This window comes from Lepisosteus platostomus, chromosome 6 (assembly GCF_059453375.1).
Source record: "Lepisosteus platostomus isolate fLepPlt1 chromosome 6, fLepPlt1.hap1, whole genome shotgun sequence".
Taxonomy (NCBI): domain Eukaryota; kingdom Metazoa; phylum Chordata; class Actinopteri; order Semionotiformes; family Lepisosteidae; genus Lepisosteus; species Lepisosteus platostomus.
This window is the reverse complement of record NC_142616.1, coordinates 37,140,227-37,157,274: the sequence shown is the minus strand read 5'-3', so window position 1 is coordinate 37,157,274 and position 17,048 is coordinate 37,140,227. Positions and strand designations below refer to the sequence as shown.

At 34.8% G+C, this 17,048-nt stretch overlaps 1 protein-coding gene across 1 annotated transcript in view; it reads left to right on the top strand.

The window, feature by feature from the left end:
- The first annotated feature begins 5,549 nt into the window (after positions 1-5,549).
- Positions 5,550-17,048, top strand: part of neurl1aa (neuralized E3 ubiquitin protein ligase 1Aa) — a 113,693-nt gene continuing 102,194 nt past the window's right edge. The window contains exon 1 of the mRNA XM_088635722.1: positions 5,550-6,156. Within this exon, the coding sequence (XP_088491848.1) occupies positions 6,075-6,156 (82 nt within the window). The 5' untranslated portion in view covers positions 5,550-6,074. The remainder of the gene's footprint in view (positions 6,157-17,048) is intronic.

Sequence of the window (17,048 nt, the reverse complement as noted above, 5' to 3'; positions counted from 1 at the left end):
TATTTTTACATCTTGCAAATTAAATGGAAAAAAAACATGAGAATAGTGAAAGTGTAAAACAGTCTTACTAAAACTAAGCTCATTATAAACCATCAACTCATCGATGCGCATTACCTGCTGCGTGTACTTGACCAGGGTATTTAATAGTCATTCAGAGCAGAGGGAATTCTTCTGGATGCAGCGCAGAGAAGAGTGACCAGATTCAATCCTTGATTTAAAGGAATGTCTTTATTCTTCAGAATCAACAGTGAAACACAGACCACAGAATTTTTTAAAAAGGGGAAATTTTGTTTAAAACAAAGAATGGAAGGCACCTCTTTATACAGCATATTGTTGATTTCTAGAACGAGCTTCCCAGTCCAGTTATAAGTTAACCCTGGTTTCTTTCAAGAAATGGCTGATAGAGATTCTCTGATCAATTAGCTACTGTAATACCACCCAGACATGTTAAATATGCTGAATGCTTTTCTCCATTTGTCTAAAACGTCTTTTTTAGACAAATTACATTTCCAAACCTCTCGTTAGAATGAACTGTGGTCCAATACTGTCACTTACGTAATATATCATATATGTCCAGAAGGGGGAGCTCTGGGGTGGGAACTGCTTGGAAGTTTCTCCTTCAACGCACTTTTAAATAAAGATTATGATAAAAATAAGGCAACAAGCATCGAACAGCTATATATTTTCTATTTCTATTTTATGGCTAAGTTATCAAAACGTATACTTTGCATAACATACAGCATCATATGTTCCGAAATCAGCTGAATTTGATCGGCAAAATAAATTGCTGCTGCAGTACAATTTATTTTGCCATCATCTAATATCACGTCTTTTTGAAACGAAGAGATAGGGCGGTAGGTGTTATTGAGGAGGTATTTTCAATTTAAAAAAAACATGCTTGTGACCAGATCACTCACATTTTTTTCGATAATTTGCAACATACAGTATCATACGTGATATGGTTATATACCGTAGAACTACATTATTATGGATGATTATATAGTAGATATGTTTTGATTATATTTAAGTAAGACATAAAACTAAGTCGATATGTTTCATTTGCAATATACAGTATAACAAAGGTGCCCTATCGAAAATACTTTAATGAAATGACTGTTCTTTGTGTTTGCTTTTTTTTTTGTAAATTCCACAAGAGGGCGCCTTAACCACAGACGAATTCGTCTGCCCGTGTGTCGAGACTTGCAAAATAATCATAATGGCAGAAATAATGGCAGGGCGGACACTCCGAAGTCAGACATTAAAAACAAATTCTGCCATTTGCATTGTTTCTAGATTCTTCTCTTTTCTATGAAAAAAAACTTCTTTCTGTTTTTTTAGTAAAGAAGGGTGTTGTGGGTAGCCGAACCCAAGGTAATAAGGATAAATTTTACACACCAGGTCATTGATATTTTAAAATGATTACCATCACAAGAGCCATAAAAAATAACTCTGATTTTCAAAATTAATTAAGATATCGAACATTTTGATGGCTCTTAATATTAAGATGTCTATGCGTTTGTTTTGATCCTTTTTTTGTGGAATGATGTGGTCATACTATACTGATTTCGGGGCATACTGTACAGTCCTGATTCACTGTCTTGCAACTTATTAGATGTGACTTTAAATAATGGCAAACCTATCCATCATCTGTCCATTTTCTAACTGTTTTATCCAATATATGGCAATAGGGGGCCTATCCCAGCAAGCAGCAGGCAATAGACAAGATAGGACCTGGACAGGGCGCCAGTCCATCACAGAGCAGACACAAACAGACACACAGACTGGGGCCAATTAACTTACCAGTATGTCTTTGGAAGGTGGGAGGAAACCCATGTGAACATGGGGGAGAATGTATAAACTCCACACAGATAGCACCCTGGGAATTGTACCCAGGGCCTCAGCGCTCCAAGGCAGCAATGCGAACCACTGCTCCACAAAGCCACCCCACTGACAGAACCATTTATGTCATTTTATTCATTCTTTGCAGTATGGGACCAAAACATTTCTCATTTTGTTTAATTTATATTCAGGTTTCACCTGCAGACTTGTGGTAGTAGTCCAGGCTGTTTTAATATTGTAATATACGTTGTCTAGAGCTGTTATATAGTTAAATAAATTGCTAAATGAATTGCCTTTTAACTCATCCTATAAGTATCTTCTGTCATACAATAGCTTAGCCTACTAGCTTCTTTGATTGGCCTAAGGAATTTTGAGTGAACATTAGTCACAGCCAGACTCCCATCTCTCTTAAATGAGATGACACAGCATGAAGTGCAATAGGTTATTTAAATTATCTGACTGTTTTAGTTCTATTTTTACATTTTGCTTTGACACCCACACATACTTTAACAATTTACAGTGTTTCATCAAAACTAAATTTGCAGTAGTTTATAACCTACAGTTTGGGATACAGGTCTACAATAGATGGCAAGTGTTAAACAGATTTCGTCCAGATAGTATTTCTGAAATACTCCCCAAACACAGTGACAGTTTTAAAGGAAAATGAGTACATTACAGTAAAACATAAAACACTTACGGTACAGTATGAGTACCACAATAAATGAAATGGCCATAAGAATAATACCCACATTCCAGTTGCCAGTTATTATCCCTTTAATTAAAGACATACAGTAGGAAGAATTGTATATAAAACGTCCCATCAAACATATGAATGTTTTTGTGCTTGTATTTATGCTATAATTTCTGTTGTAAACCTTATCCACTGTACCTGTAGATTTAAACAAACTCTCAGTGGTATGTCTGTATATTTTTTCACAAAGATTTATTTCCTCAAACGATCAGTGAAACTAAGAAAGCTTATTAAAGCAAATTGATTCAGTTTAAACGTAGTGCTAATAAGCTTAGATACTGAAACATGAAAAAAATGTATATTATTATGAATACTGTACATATATAATCACATATCACTCTTTCCAAAATTCCTTGGTTGTGAGTTTAGAATGTCAAAAGTTAGAATTCTGAGCTCGAACTGATTCCAAGCATTATGGTTTTATATCATTTGTACAGTATATTAATTATTTGCTCGTCCAGATGCACATGTACAGTAACAGGGCTCACTTGGCATTGGATAACATCAAATTCTCCTGTGGGAAGAAGCCTGGTCTTTTGGCCTTATTCTTTGTGGAGTGGTTATGTGTGACTCTGGAGTCAGAGTTGCCCATGAGTGGGCCAGAGCACACTTACAGTATCACATTTTTGCCACGACTTAGATCACAGACACTGATACCCATTAGCTGCTACTGTACGGAGGAGATGGAGGAATTAGTGGGGTAGAACATAACTGATCACTGTGTGGCTCTATAGCAAGCTGGAAATGCTCTAGAGCAGGCAAGTTCAAATTCCTGTGGGAGCAGAGCTTCACTCAACACAGAGTAAAATCTGAACTGGGTAAAATTTCAAGATTTTCAAGTTGGATTATTGGATTGAAAACCCAAGGGGTATGATATTCCACTTTGAACTTCAATCTCTTGGGCCAGAAAGGAATGTTTGGTGTCTGCCAAGACAAGCAAACAGTTTATTGGATATTAAAATTCTGGATTACCTGGATGATGATTTGTTCTTTATACTATATAGAAGGAGAAGGGCGTATTTTCATGTAATACAGTATGTAAAAATAACTACTATTTGTTTATAATAAGAAAAACCTAATGTTTATTTTCATTCTGAAGTTTGCCAAAAGGCCTAAGACAAGTAATCTTTATTGCACTACCTTGCTGATAGCCACATGGGTCACAAGTCAAATAGATCATATATTTTTATGGTAATGCTTTCCTCTGCAGAAAACAAATACATATTTGTGCAGTGTACACACAGTATACAGACATTTGTATGTACTGTATTTACATATGCTTGGTCTTATGGGAAATAGGAAAATAATTAAAAGATTTAAGAAACCTGGTGGTACTATTGTACACAAGGGTTGTGGGAATATACCTGACCAGATTTCTGAAAATATTTCCCTGGGACCATTTGAGGTACAACTGGACAAGATCTCTGGATCATTAAGAAACTAGCAACCAAAACTAGCAACAATTACAAAATGGCTTCTTCTCATTTTAACTTTTTGATTTTATTAACTTTTAATCACTTTCCTGCATGGTCCAGTAGCAATTTGTCGTGACGGGGTTACAATTAGGCACGAAAAGTTGATGTTTGTGAAAAAAGTGAAAGCAATGCTCAAACAGGATAGGAGCAACATCAAAAATTGGTAGACTATCAAAAAGTAGTAGAGATAAACAGTCATTAAATATCAGATTGTAGTGATTTTTTATTTTTTTAAATATTATTTTTCATTACAAAGTTTGGTGGGAATTGACCATATTGGCATATACTTAATTTTATACATATACAGTAGCAGATTTTAACAGATGCCAACATTTTTAATGCATGCATCAAACATTAGGATAATAAATATTGGTGGGCAGGATATCAATAAAGCCTGTTTTTCTTAATTAAAGCTCTCTCTTTGTCTCTCAGTCTCCATGCTTTCTAATATTCCTTTTTCACACAGGTAAATATTTCTGGAAGGATTCCCTCATGTTCAACCAAAACTGTTTTACCCATCTGAAACAAAAAGAACCAGCTATTAATGCTGGAGTTGGTTTTCACAAGACTAAGTATTTCATTTCATTTAATTAGGATTGTTTACAAAGCAATCTGCAAAAGGACAAAGATTTATACTATAAGTGACCATATTTAAAAACATAATCAGTGTTGCAAGACAAACCACATCTATATTTTAGACAGAAATGACAAACCACAATCTAATTTCTTTTTAGAAATATATAAAATTAAACCTTTTTGTTACTAAGTGTTAGTTCATATATGTTTTTCTGTAGAGTTCAGACATTTAATTGCCAAGCATACTAGAAATGTGGCAAATATTTATGCTTAGAAACACTTAATCATAAATTCATATTAGTCTTTACACCATGACAAATAATATTATTTTTGTTTATTCTTTTGTTCCTTTATGTTGACTTAAAATATCTGCTTACAGTGTAGGTAAAGAATCATTAAATTGATAAAGTGCATTTTTTATCACTTTTAGTTTAGTTACCTGTGTGATCACTTCTACAGAACCCTTTGATGTTGCTAGAAAAATTAAAATTTACTGTAGTTTTTCATTAGTATTTCATCTTGCATTTCCAGATACAGTACGTATGTGGCGTGTATTCAGTTTTGTACAGCTGAAAAAAGAAAAGAAGTAACGAATTATCTTGAAATAGATAACATTCAAAAAATCATAAACACAGATCCTTGTGAGAATTTAACAGCTGCATATTTCTCACAGAGGGACAGGATTGTAAAATGTCACACCTCTGTTTGGTATCGTGGGTGTTTTTTTTTTTAATTGCGGAAACGACTATAAATCATAATGTTACCAGCTAATTTAGACATTTTGGTACCCCACGCCTTGTGCCATCTCAAGTGATTCTGGCAAGGTTAAATAATTAACAGGCAGCTGTCACCATAGCAACCGAAATTACTGTGCGGGAGGGAGAGGCTGATGAGATAGGCAGGAAACCTAATCTTCTATATTCAGGCTGCGTTAGGATTGGACACAATGGAGTAACAGCTGCGATATACAGTTCTAGGCAAATGCTGTGTCCCTAAAAGGAATGCAACGCTGCGCCCGAATGCATTTTCAAATGCATTTTCAAAAGCGTAAATGTGTTTTGCACATTTATTTTAAAGGTACATTTTTATATTAAACGACACTTAGTGCGTTTTTATTTGACTTTTTTTAGTTCGTCCAAAGAGAGGTCCGTGCGTCCTTTATAATAAACACCGAGTAAGAACAGATTACTGTTTTGCTCTTTTTAAAAAAACGCTGCAGTTTTGGTCTTTCGTAACTGGTACTGTCGAAGGGATATTTTTGTAAGAAGAGGTCGATTGCTAAAGGTGGACCAACTGGGTATAGTGCTGAATTTCGATGTGAGGTTTCTTTTAGCAACTGAGAATCAGACGAATTCTCACTGAGGTAAGAAGAAAACAGCGAACTGTTGAAGACCAGGATCGAACATCTGGATTTTCTGTCTCTAGCCAAAGTCATGGGCAATAGTGTCTCGAGTATCCCGACTTTGCAAAGAGGACACCCTAACAGATTTCACAGACTTCCGAGCTCCCAGAAAGGTTAGTGGATATGAGTTTACTTTCGTAAGTAGGTATATCGAATACTTTATTTATTTATTCCTTGGGTATGGTGTCATGAATAAAGATGTTTTAAACTAGTCAATATTAGTTACAGTAACTTTTGGAATTATTCTAAACATACAGACAAAAGTTTACATTTGATATATTTTCTGGTCTATATTTTTCCAATCAAGAAGGGCAGGGTACTATAGGTACAGTGTATTTTTTGAAATACCATATATTGAATTATGATTATGAATAATAAAGTTTCACTCAAAAATAAATACTTAAAATAACTTAAAAAATACGAATCAGCCACATAGCACCTCTGTTACAGTGAACAGACGTCATCAAGAGACTGTACAAAAACTGTAGATGATAATATATTTAAAGGCTGTTTATTACTGTACATAGATTGGTCTGTGAGACATACAGTAAATCCAGCGTAATCCTAGTATTTACTTCTTTGTCATTGCAGTCATCCAGGCGAGTGTCCGTGGTGCTGAAAGGACAGCGCCCCGTAGTTACATTTCAGGGCATACCAGAGGCTAAAGTTTGTCAAGTTTACTGCAGTTTTTTTTCTACTTACCACACTTCTAAAGTCTGATTATCAAATAAATCATAGCTGTTTATGCGTTCAATTAAATGTGTATTAATTAGTGGAGCACTAACAGCTACAGGCTGCAGTATTGTGAAAAACTAATGAATGTCGTTCTAAAGTAACTTTAAAACAGTGTCATTATCTTCAACACTTCATTTTAGTTTTCTATTTGATAAATATACCGTAATTCAACAGAGAATTTGCTATAATAAAGGCTCATTTGGGAGAGACACGCCTGAAGTGTAAATTTACCATTGCAAGGATTTTTATGATCAGTCCTTTAAATCATAAAATACAGTACCAACTTAAGCCCTTTATTTATATTCTGGTAGTATTTGTGTTTCCCTGATTCCCTTTTTTGTTGCCTGGACCCAGATGTAATTAGCATTGCAATGAGGACCATTGGCTTTTGGGGGTGTTCTTTCTTTTTATGACATACTATCAAAAATCATTTAAAAATAATTCAGACTTTGTTTCAGATGTTAATTCATTTAAATGAGGCAGAAGTTTCCATTTGGGTATTTTTACTATTGCTTAACATATTTCTAGTCATATCTATCAAAACCTACATCTAAGCACTTATTTGTTTGTCTGACAAAGAAAATCTATGAATGTGAATGCCTTATTTACATCGTAAATCCTTAAAGTAACCTTCCTCCTGCATTGAAAAGAAATTACAGTATTTACAGTAAAATATCAGATTGTGTAAGATGTATAATCTTTACTTTAAAGATCTACATAAAACAATTTCTTTAGATAGAGGTCTTATACAATTACATAAAAATGATACTTTATGTAAAATATTTAGCAGTCCAAAAAGGCCTGTATGGCAATCAAATCTTATCATCTGTGTCAAATTATTTTCCATACTCCTTTATAACTAATTATATTCAATACAGCTTCTTTTTCTGAAGAACAAATTTACAGATAACAGTAGACCACTGAGAACATTTTTTCTGTAATGGTGGACATGTTCTGAGATAGCAACTAAGATAACTACAGGGTGTGAAAATGCATGTCTAACTCTGGAAAAGAACATCTCACATACAGTAGCAGTGAAGTTGATTTCAAAGACATTTCCAGGTGGAGTAATACACTGTCATTCCAAGAGAAGAGCTCCAGTCTTTTTTGATAAGAATGATTTATTAATGCTTAAAATAACCATAAAATTTACCTTAAAAGAATAAGAGATTTGTATTGGTTTTTCAGGGAGAATACGTATGAAATTCCATATATTTCTGTTATACTTGTCCATTTTCTTGACTATTTTTATATTCATACTAGAGCTACTTGTTCTCACATAGTTTCAAAGTTATTTATGTAGGAAAGTAGGGCAAACAAATAACTTTCAAGATATTCTTTTTTAGCAAGAAGACAATATTAGGGCAACGTGTATCAATGTAAGCTAGGCTGATGTACAGTATTTAACTAAATAAAGGCACACAGAGAAAAACAAATTAAGTTTAAAAATGTTAAAGAAAAAGTGTTCTTTTTTTCATAATCACTTTCTATGCAATCAAAAGACTTCTAATCACCATTGCTTGAAGTTTGATGTTGCACATTAGATTATATTTATACATTTTTATTACAAATTATAGTCAATGCCATCTTAAAATAAAATTAATTTTATAATTTATTAAAAATAAATTAAAGCACTTTAATGTATTAAATATGTTATGTTATTACTGAAACAGACAATATAATATTCAACATCTTAGAACTACACTATGCTAAAAAGCCTATCTTTTTTCTTTGAAAGATTTCTGGGTGAAGGCAGAAGATTAACAATACACTCTTCCTTAACAGCTAATTTTGATTGAATGGTGTAACAAATGCTCACGAAGAAACTTGAATTATATTGTTTTAATTAGTGAGATTATGGGGTGGTGGTGGAGTCATTTTCTTGTCCTTAAATCATACATACTGTTCAAGGTTGTACAATATTTAGATATTTTATGCAAAAAAAAACACCTATAATATAAAAACACCTAAATACTATGGCATGAATAGACCCAGATATAATCATCCTGTACCCCTATTTCCATTCAATTGTACGATTGCCATGATTTATTCCTCTGCAGCTGAGGATTTTTTTCCAATAAAAAGAGAGATTCAAGTGCAACTCATGTCAGCATGAACTGGATGCTTTAGTTTCAGCTTCATAATGTGTGATCCCTAATTAATCCACAAATGCTTAACACTCTTCCACAATACTGTCCATCAAGACAATTGTTTTTTGAGAATACCTTTAAATAGGATAAAAACATACTGAAAATAGCCATCTAAGGTGTAAACTGGCAAATACTGTACAGTACATACTGACCGCACATGGACTGTTCAGGGGTCTGAACAAAAGTTGGATCTACTGAATGATCTTGAAGAAAAGGAGTAACTAGAAAAATACCACCTGAAACTGAAAATAGAAGAACAGATGTCAGCTATACTTAATGGCCAAGACACAGGCATTTACGTGTGTTTCTCCATTCCAGTAAATAGTAGTAGCACGTTGGCATCATGATGACAGCAATTACAGTAGCTCACGATTCGGCTAATGAATCACAATTCAAACTCCTACACTCTTGAATAGCTATATTTAGTGATTTCAGACATTTTGTGTCTTTGATAATAATAATAATAATAATTGCTTACACTTATATAGCGCTTTTCTGGACACTCCACTCAAAGCGCTTTACAGGTAATGGGGTCTCCCCTCCACCACCACCAATGTGCAGCATCCACCTGGATGATGCGACGGCAGCCATAGTGCGCCAGAACGCTCACCACACATCAGCTATTAGTGGGGAGGAGAGCAGAGAGTAATGAAGCCAATTCATAGATGGGGATTATTAGGAGGCCATGATTGGTTAAGGCCAATGGGAAATTTGGCCAGGACGCCGGGGTTACACCCCTACTCTTTTCGAGAAACGCCCTGGGATTTTTAATGACCACAGAGAGTCAGGACCTCGGTTTTACGTCTCATCCGAAGGACGGCACCTGTTTACAGTATAGTGTCCCCATCACTATACTGGGGCATTAGGACCCACGTGGACCACAGGGTGAGCACCCCCTGCTGGCCCCACTAACACCTCTTCCAGCAGCAACCTTAGTTTTTCCCAGGAGGTCTCCCATCCAGGTACTGACCAGGCTCACACCTGCTTAGCTTCAGTGGGTTGCCAGTTGTGAGTTGCAGGGTGACATGTGCTGGCTTGATTAACACATGTTCATGACGTTCATGTCATGAAAGCATTCTTTCAGGACCCTATGCAGACAACACAATCTGGGGAGGAGTGAGGAAAACACGGGGAAAAAAGCATGCAAAGGAGCTGGAAGGAAAACAGGGGGCATGTCCATGGTGCACTGGTGTTCTGGGGGGTGAGTCCAAGGCAAACAGTCCAAAGAGTGTCCATAGGGAAATCCTTGACAAGGCAAATGTCCAGAGCCGGGTGGTCCATCCAAGACGAAGACAAACAGAGTTCAAAACCGGAGCGCGATCCAGTGGAGGGTCAGGGGGAAAAAGGGGGAACAGGACCAGGTGCTCCAGGTCCCAGAATCGGCTTGTACTGGAAACCAATGCAGAGCCCGGAACAGAGTGAGGTTAAGTAGGGAGGCAGGAACCCGGAGCAGGTGCACAAAATCAACTCAAATGTGAAAGAGCCTGAGCGCCCTTAAGGGGGAGGGGCTACAATTGTGACAGTTCATAAATACCTAAGCAACTTTTCTTCAATGTTAGGCAAAGAGGAGAGATAAAATGACCTTTGAAAAGTTTCATCTGAATTTCAACATACCCCAAGCAGATTATGTAGACCTTCCTCATCTTCATTGATTTTTAAAATGGAACAATTTGCTTTTACCAAGTAAGAGCGCAGAGCACACATTTTATGGCGAATTTAATATTGTAGACTACAAATAATGACAAAAGCAAATGCAGGCAGCTAATAAATGTAAAATCATAAATCAGAGCCAAAACTTTCTTACAGAAGAAAACATGAAATTAATGAAGGATACTTATTTTTAATTAATATAGCCTTTGCCCTCCTTCTATTAGTATATTGCATTTGTAGCTACAGTATGTACAGTAGGACTACCCATGTACATTGTTCTGTATTTGTGCTTATTTCATATTACATTATGTGCTTTCAGAGCTTTTCCCTCAGACTTATTTCCCTTGGATGTATGGATTTGCAAAGTGGATAATCCAAGCCACCAAAATTAAATTATAAAAACCCAGAATGGAATATCAAAAAAAGTGCATGATTTTCTTTATCTTTATATAACTACATTACATTTCCACATAATGCTACCATATATTAAATAGCTTCCAGGGACATTTTAAGTGAACTAGGCAATGTATTATATTATCTCTATAATAATAATCTTCTACAGTATATACAGGTATTTAAGGATAGACTTTGTTTTGGATTACTTACAATTTATGTACTATAGCTAATATAGCATAAAGAATTATCCCCACAGGGAGAAAAACAGACCCTTTTCCTAATGGGTATCCTATTCCTACAAAAAGTTGGGATGACCGGCTGGCTGATTCCTCTGTAATAATGAGAACTACAGAGAAAGTACTATTTTACAGTTCTTTACATCTTGTTAATAAATGCTCAAAGAAAAGGATGCTTTTATTTGGATTGATTGGTACTTTGGTAGAAGACTGGTCACCAAATGGGAGGAACAAAGTGTAATTACAGAAGTCAGGAACATACTGTACAAGAATCACTAAGGCAGAGATGGCCCTGAAAATAAAAGATATCGGAAATTATCACTCTCTGTAAATTAATGAAAGGCCAATCTAAGGCCAAGAAGCAGATTTTTTTTTCACTTTTTCTGTCATAAATATACACTGACAATTTCAAGAAAGGCTGCATTCATGCAGTATATGTATCACTAAAAAGGAGAGATGCCAGCATTTGACACACACTAAAACATAACAAGAAAGGACAAACAGAAATATTTACTAAACTCTCAATAGAAATGGAAATTCTAAATCTAGTTATGAGTTCTACTTGCCTTACACATGCTTGCATCTATATTATTTCATATTATTTAACCTGTATTTTCCATCTTATTTTTTCAACGTGTAGACATTTATCTTTATTGATAGTTTTCACTTTTGTTTCAAACATCAATGCAAAACTTTAATGTTATACCTAAAATCAAATATACAGTACTTATAATACAGAGACTGAAGATCTGATTACATTACTGATCACATGAATAATCCATTACTGATTAAGAGTCTTTAATTGTCTTTGGCATTGACAAAAATCATTCACAAAACAATACAACAATTTTTTAATAGAAATAAGAAACATCAGTCATTTTTAAGGTATTGCAGGTGCATTTCCCCTTCTATTGCTACAGAAATGTTGATATACTGTACTATAATCAAGTGAGATTTGGTTTTTCATTGTAAAAATAGCTTTATTGTGTATTTCCTTAAAATATAAAATACTAATATTATTGTACTATTATTTTATTTAGAATACAATAGTGCAGATACCTTCTATGCTTAAAGGTCTTTTTTAAATTACTGTAGCAGTAAGAATTGAAGGATATACTTCACTACTACTAGAACATCTGAATTCAAAATAACTATTTTTTCTTGCTGTTCATAAAATAAAACTCCAAAGGTGCAAGAACAGCTGCCAAAGTAATTTCATTCCCACAGCTGTGAAAAGTTGAAAAGAGTCTTTGGAAATACATGTGACTTCTTTGAAAGTACATAATAGTGATGGCAGTAATGCGGTCATTGCTCTAAAAGATACAATGGAACCAAAAGACCATTTCGGTGTTTGTAGGATTCTAAGAAATTGAAAATAGCTGCAACTGTTAATGTAATCCAGAATCTTTATCATTATCTATTGAGAAAACAATACGGCTATTATTGCATCTAGAAGCTTGTCTTTAGCATAGCATTTTTAGAACTGAAAGTGAAAACAGATGTCTGAGAAGTCAATCTTTAATCAAACTGAGAGGTGAGCGACTGGGTTTTGGGACTGTTAAGAGTATGAAATGGGTTACAGTCACAGGTCTGCAGCAAAGCAAACACATTTATTCAAAGCTAAGGGAGAGTGCATCCTATTCAGCTGTGTCTCCTTGACAACAGAACATGAAATGTAAACGGTTTCCATGGAAATTGCTCCTGAGTGCTATCAGCAGAAGGAGGGATAATAATAGGCAGGCATTGAATGGGAGTAAGTGTTGACCAGTAAAACTGCAGAAGAAAAGAGTTATGTTTTCAGTTTTCACCATGTCTTTTTTCATGGGACTTAAATTCATTTTCCTTGTTTTTGTCAAAACTTTCAACAGTTGCACTTCACTGATTGTTTTTCAAAACAGTTCTGGTTATTGTTGCTGTGAAAGACCAAGACTGCCACACTGCAAGCCAAGGCAGATGCACTTGTTGATAAAAGTCTGTTTTTGATGAGGCCTGAATCCATGCAATTTTAAATAAGTTATGTACAGTACATAGAATATATTTTAAAGTGATTTTTTGTTGGCTTGTAGTAGTCCATATATTGTGCCAATATGAATATATTGAACCTGAAGTAATGGACCTGTATCCCAAGAATATACATGTTAATGTACATGTCAAGTATCTCTGAAGTACAGCTTCCTGTATGTTGTAACTTTCTTGGTTACACATTTTCCCTTCACAAAACCCCCTCTTTCCACAAAGTGAGTGAGACCTAAAATTGCCAGAGATAAAAATTGCAGTCTGCTCCATCTGAGAGACAGCAATCAGTGGGTGGAGATGCACCTACACTCCTGCTGTCCCTAAGAGTACTGTGGAAAAACAGAAAGATTCCCAACTCTGCAAGCTTTGTTGGCACATCTTGAGCCCAACTCATCACGTAGACAGGGGGCAAAAAGAGGAGATTATTCCCAGCACAGAGCAGGCAGTAACACTTGTTCAATGTTGTGAATGTAGTTTCTTTCCAAAACAAAGACCTGTTTAAATTATTACCACAACATTCAGCATGGTGCTGTAGGTACTTGATCTATCCTATTGCAATCCATTCTTAAATACTGTACATACAGTTAATGCTTTCTTTTCCAAAAAGACACTCCCCATCTGCAAGCATGGATCCCCAGCAAGTCATGACTTCAGCCCCCATGGTAATTAGAGAAGTGGTAGCTGTTGCCAGCTGTTACCTCTAAGATGTTGAATGTAAAATGCTAAATAAACACATAGTACAGTTTGGGAAATTTTCTCTGGCCTCCCGATTTCCACGAGTTGCACAGTATGTTACTTTTTCAGCATATCATCCATTGTTTGAAGGATGTTATGCTTAAAGTTCTTAAGGTTGGTTGCAAGTTTTTGAAAGCAGGGAAACCTTAGTCTAAAAGTAATGAACAGTCTGGAATTTACATAATCAAACATTCATCTACTGTACATAAATATTTAATATATAGTCCTGTCTGTGTCTGCCAAGTCCCTGGGTCTGGCTTGCTGCAACCCTCTATAGGACGAAATGGCTATGTACTGTATAGTGAATGGTGGATAATGGATATAGAGTGTGTAACATGTTCAGACTCAGTTCTTCAGGTTCTATTAAACATTGTATGCAGTTTTTTAGCCTTGTATACAATACTGAAAACTAGAAAAGGACCAGGAATCAATAAGCATGAGAATACAAGGTTTCTAATGGGAAAGAAGTGTAGAGGAAAGACTCATCCTCGGGGACATTGCATCTCTGTTCATTTTTATTAGTGCCTACATACACACACAGTCATACACACATACGCACAAAACAGCCTAGAATATTCTGGCATGTGAAACAAGCTGTGGAACAATGCCCAAAGGGAAATAGTGCTTTAGTTCTGGTCCACTGGTGTCTGTTTTTGATCCAAGCAAAATAACAATAATCAGATAGATCTTTTTCTTGACTGATTTGTATGTTTTAAGCCAGATTGCTTATTTACCAAAGACTTTGCCAGCAGACATTTTATATCCTTGTTCATTTAGTCTCAGGGTTATAAAGCACCAGATTATTGCTCTTTCTACCTTGTACACTTTGTTTCTCTTCTATTTGAAAACATATCCCTTGTTGTTCATTAGAGGAGACCTTAAGGCTGAAGAAAGATTTATGAATGACAATTACTTGTTCCCAACCCCTCTCCATGCTGTCTTTGTGATACTTCAATACTTCAACAAGGGTGGAAATACAATAGTTAAAAACAGTGAAAATTGTCTGGTGAGAAAGCACCAGATGCAACATGCAAAACTTAAAATTTAAGAGCATGGTGATTATTTGTAGCATGAACACTTTTTGAATTTGCAGAGAATTGTACTGTACATCCTGTAAAAAGTAATCACTTGAATGCATAACTGTATGTGGTGTTGGAAAACTGTCACAAGTGATGTTTTGAACACGTTCTACTTATAAGCTTTGGAATACAATAATATCAACCATCAAAGGATGAATCATTGCACCAGCCAGTATTCTAAAGCACCAAAAGATCATATTTAAATGATTGCAGGAGTACAATTTACATAACTCTTAAACCCACATCATCCAGATTAGGATGTTCAGTTACTGTATGTGTGTAACATCTGTTTAGTTTAAGCAATGCAAATACTGATGAAGATACCTACTACAGTTCTCATTTGCAGACTCATTTCCATCTGGGAATGTTGAAATGATATTCTTAAAAGCTCAACATCTGCAATGCTGTATAAAATATATAAAATCAACAATAACCAAAAAACTATATTATACTAACTATATAGCCTTCTGATAGTCATTGCATTTTTTTTTCCTTTTATGAGCCAGTTTTAGTTCAATGCCAAATTGGCAAAACGTAATTCTTAAAAGAATTAAACTCATATCAAGATAGGGAAGATCATAGATCAAGTCATCAGTCAAAGGGCATTAAAAACACCAAATAGTTCTTGAGCAATGAAAACTGTCTGACTGTACATGGATCCAAGCTTTCAAATAAATTTATGCTGTCTTGGCACATTTCAGTCACTTTCTCCTACACAAAACAAAAACAAATAAGTTAACATTTAATTATTAAATGTTAGACTTTGTGACTAAATCACAGCTCCTAAACTATAGCTGCTCAAAGACTTACTGTACTTAATCTCTTTTAATGCAAATGATTTTAATGAATTGTCTTGACAGTTTACAATTCTCCCTTTTCTGCATTGAAAGAACTGTATTATTAGTGTTTTTGTAATACTTTATACAAACCATCACATATCCAATAGGAAAACAAATCCAGATGAACAGTGTAGTGTAAGTTTGTGACCATATACAGTACCAAAGGGCACATGCCTTAACATTCCTATGATAGTCCAGACACAATTGATTGCAAAGGTTGTGATTGAACAGTACAGTATGTTGCAACGATGTAGATATGTAGTGCAAACAACAATAATTATACATCTGTATTGTTGCTGAGCTTTTTTACATTTAAAAATACACTATAATTAATTTTAGCAACAACAACAGTATAAGATCAAGAAAACATTCACTATACTGCCGCATTTCCGTTATTTACTGTACTTGTTTTAATCTTACCTAATCAAAATTAACACAATTAAAACTTTTGCTTTTTTCTGTATTTTATTCACATGATGCAAAGTTCAGCTTTGTCCTCCTACATCCCTGTAGTGTCTCTTATTTTTAAGGTCTACACACCTTCTGTAAACATTGAAGTAGAGACTCAGAACCAGGCAAATAAATATTGGGTATTTACTTCATTGACTTACACTGTTGATAAGTTACTGTATTTTGTGAAATGTTCTGAGAGAAATGAACTGAGAAAATAAACACCTGAGTAACACCTATTAATATTAACACCTTGACACCTATTAATTTAACTAGTAAATAAAAATATAACAATAAGGAATGCAAATGCTTCAGATAGTGATACAGTATAAAACTTGTGCAGTACAATATATTACTTTTGCTTTTAGTGATGGAATTGTAAGTCAGACATTGCCTTTAAAATGAAGTTGGGAAATATGTTTGGTAAATTAAATTTGAAAATACATTTTTTTCCAGCTTCATGCAACAGTTTATTGAGCTGTTGCAGGGTTTTACAAGAAGTTAAAATTATCACGATATATTATAATAAACATGCCAATTACACACAAGACTTTTATGAAAAATAATCCTCATCTTTTGCATTATCCACATCTCTCATGTCTTGTCAATATGAACTGTTCCTACAGCAGGGTTCAATTCCTAGACACATTGTTGACTATTAACAATTTATATTTTTAATTTCTGTTGTGAATGATTTGTTTCAGAACCCAGCTTCTACC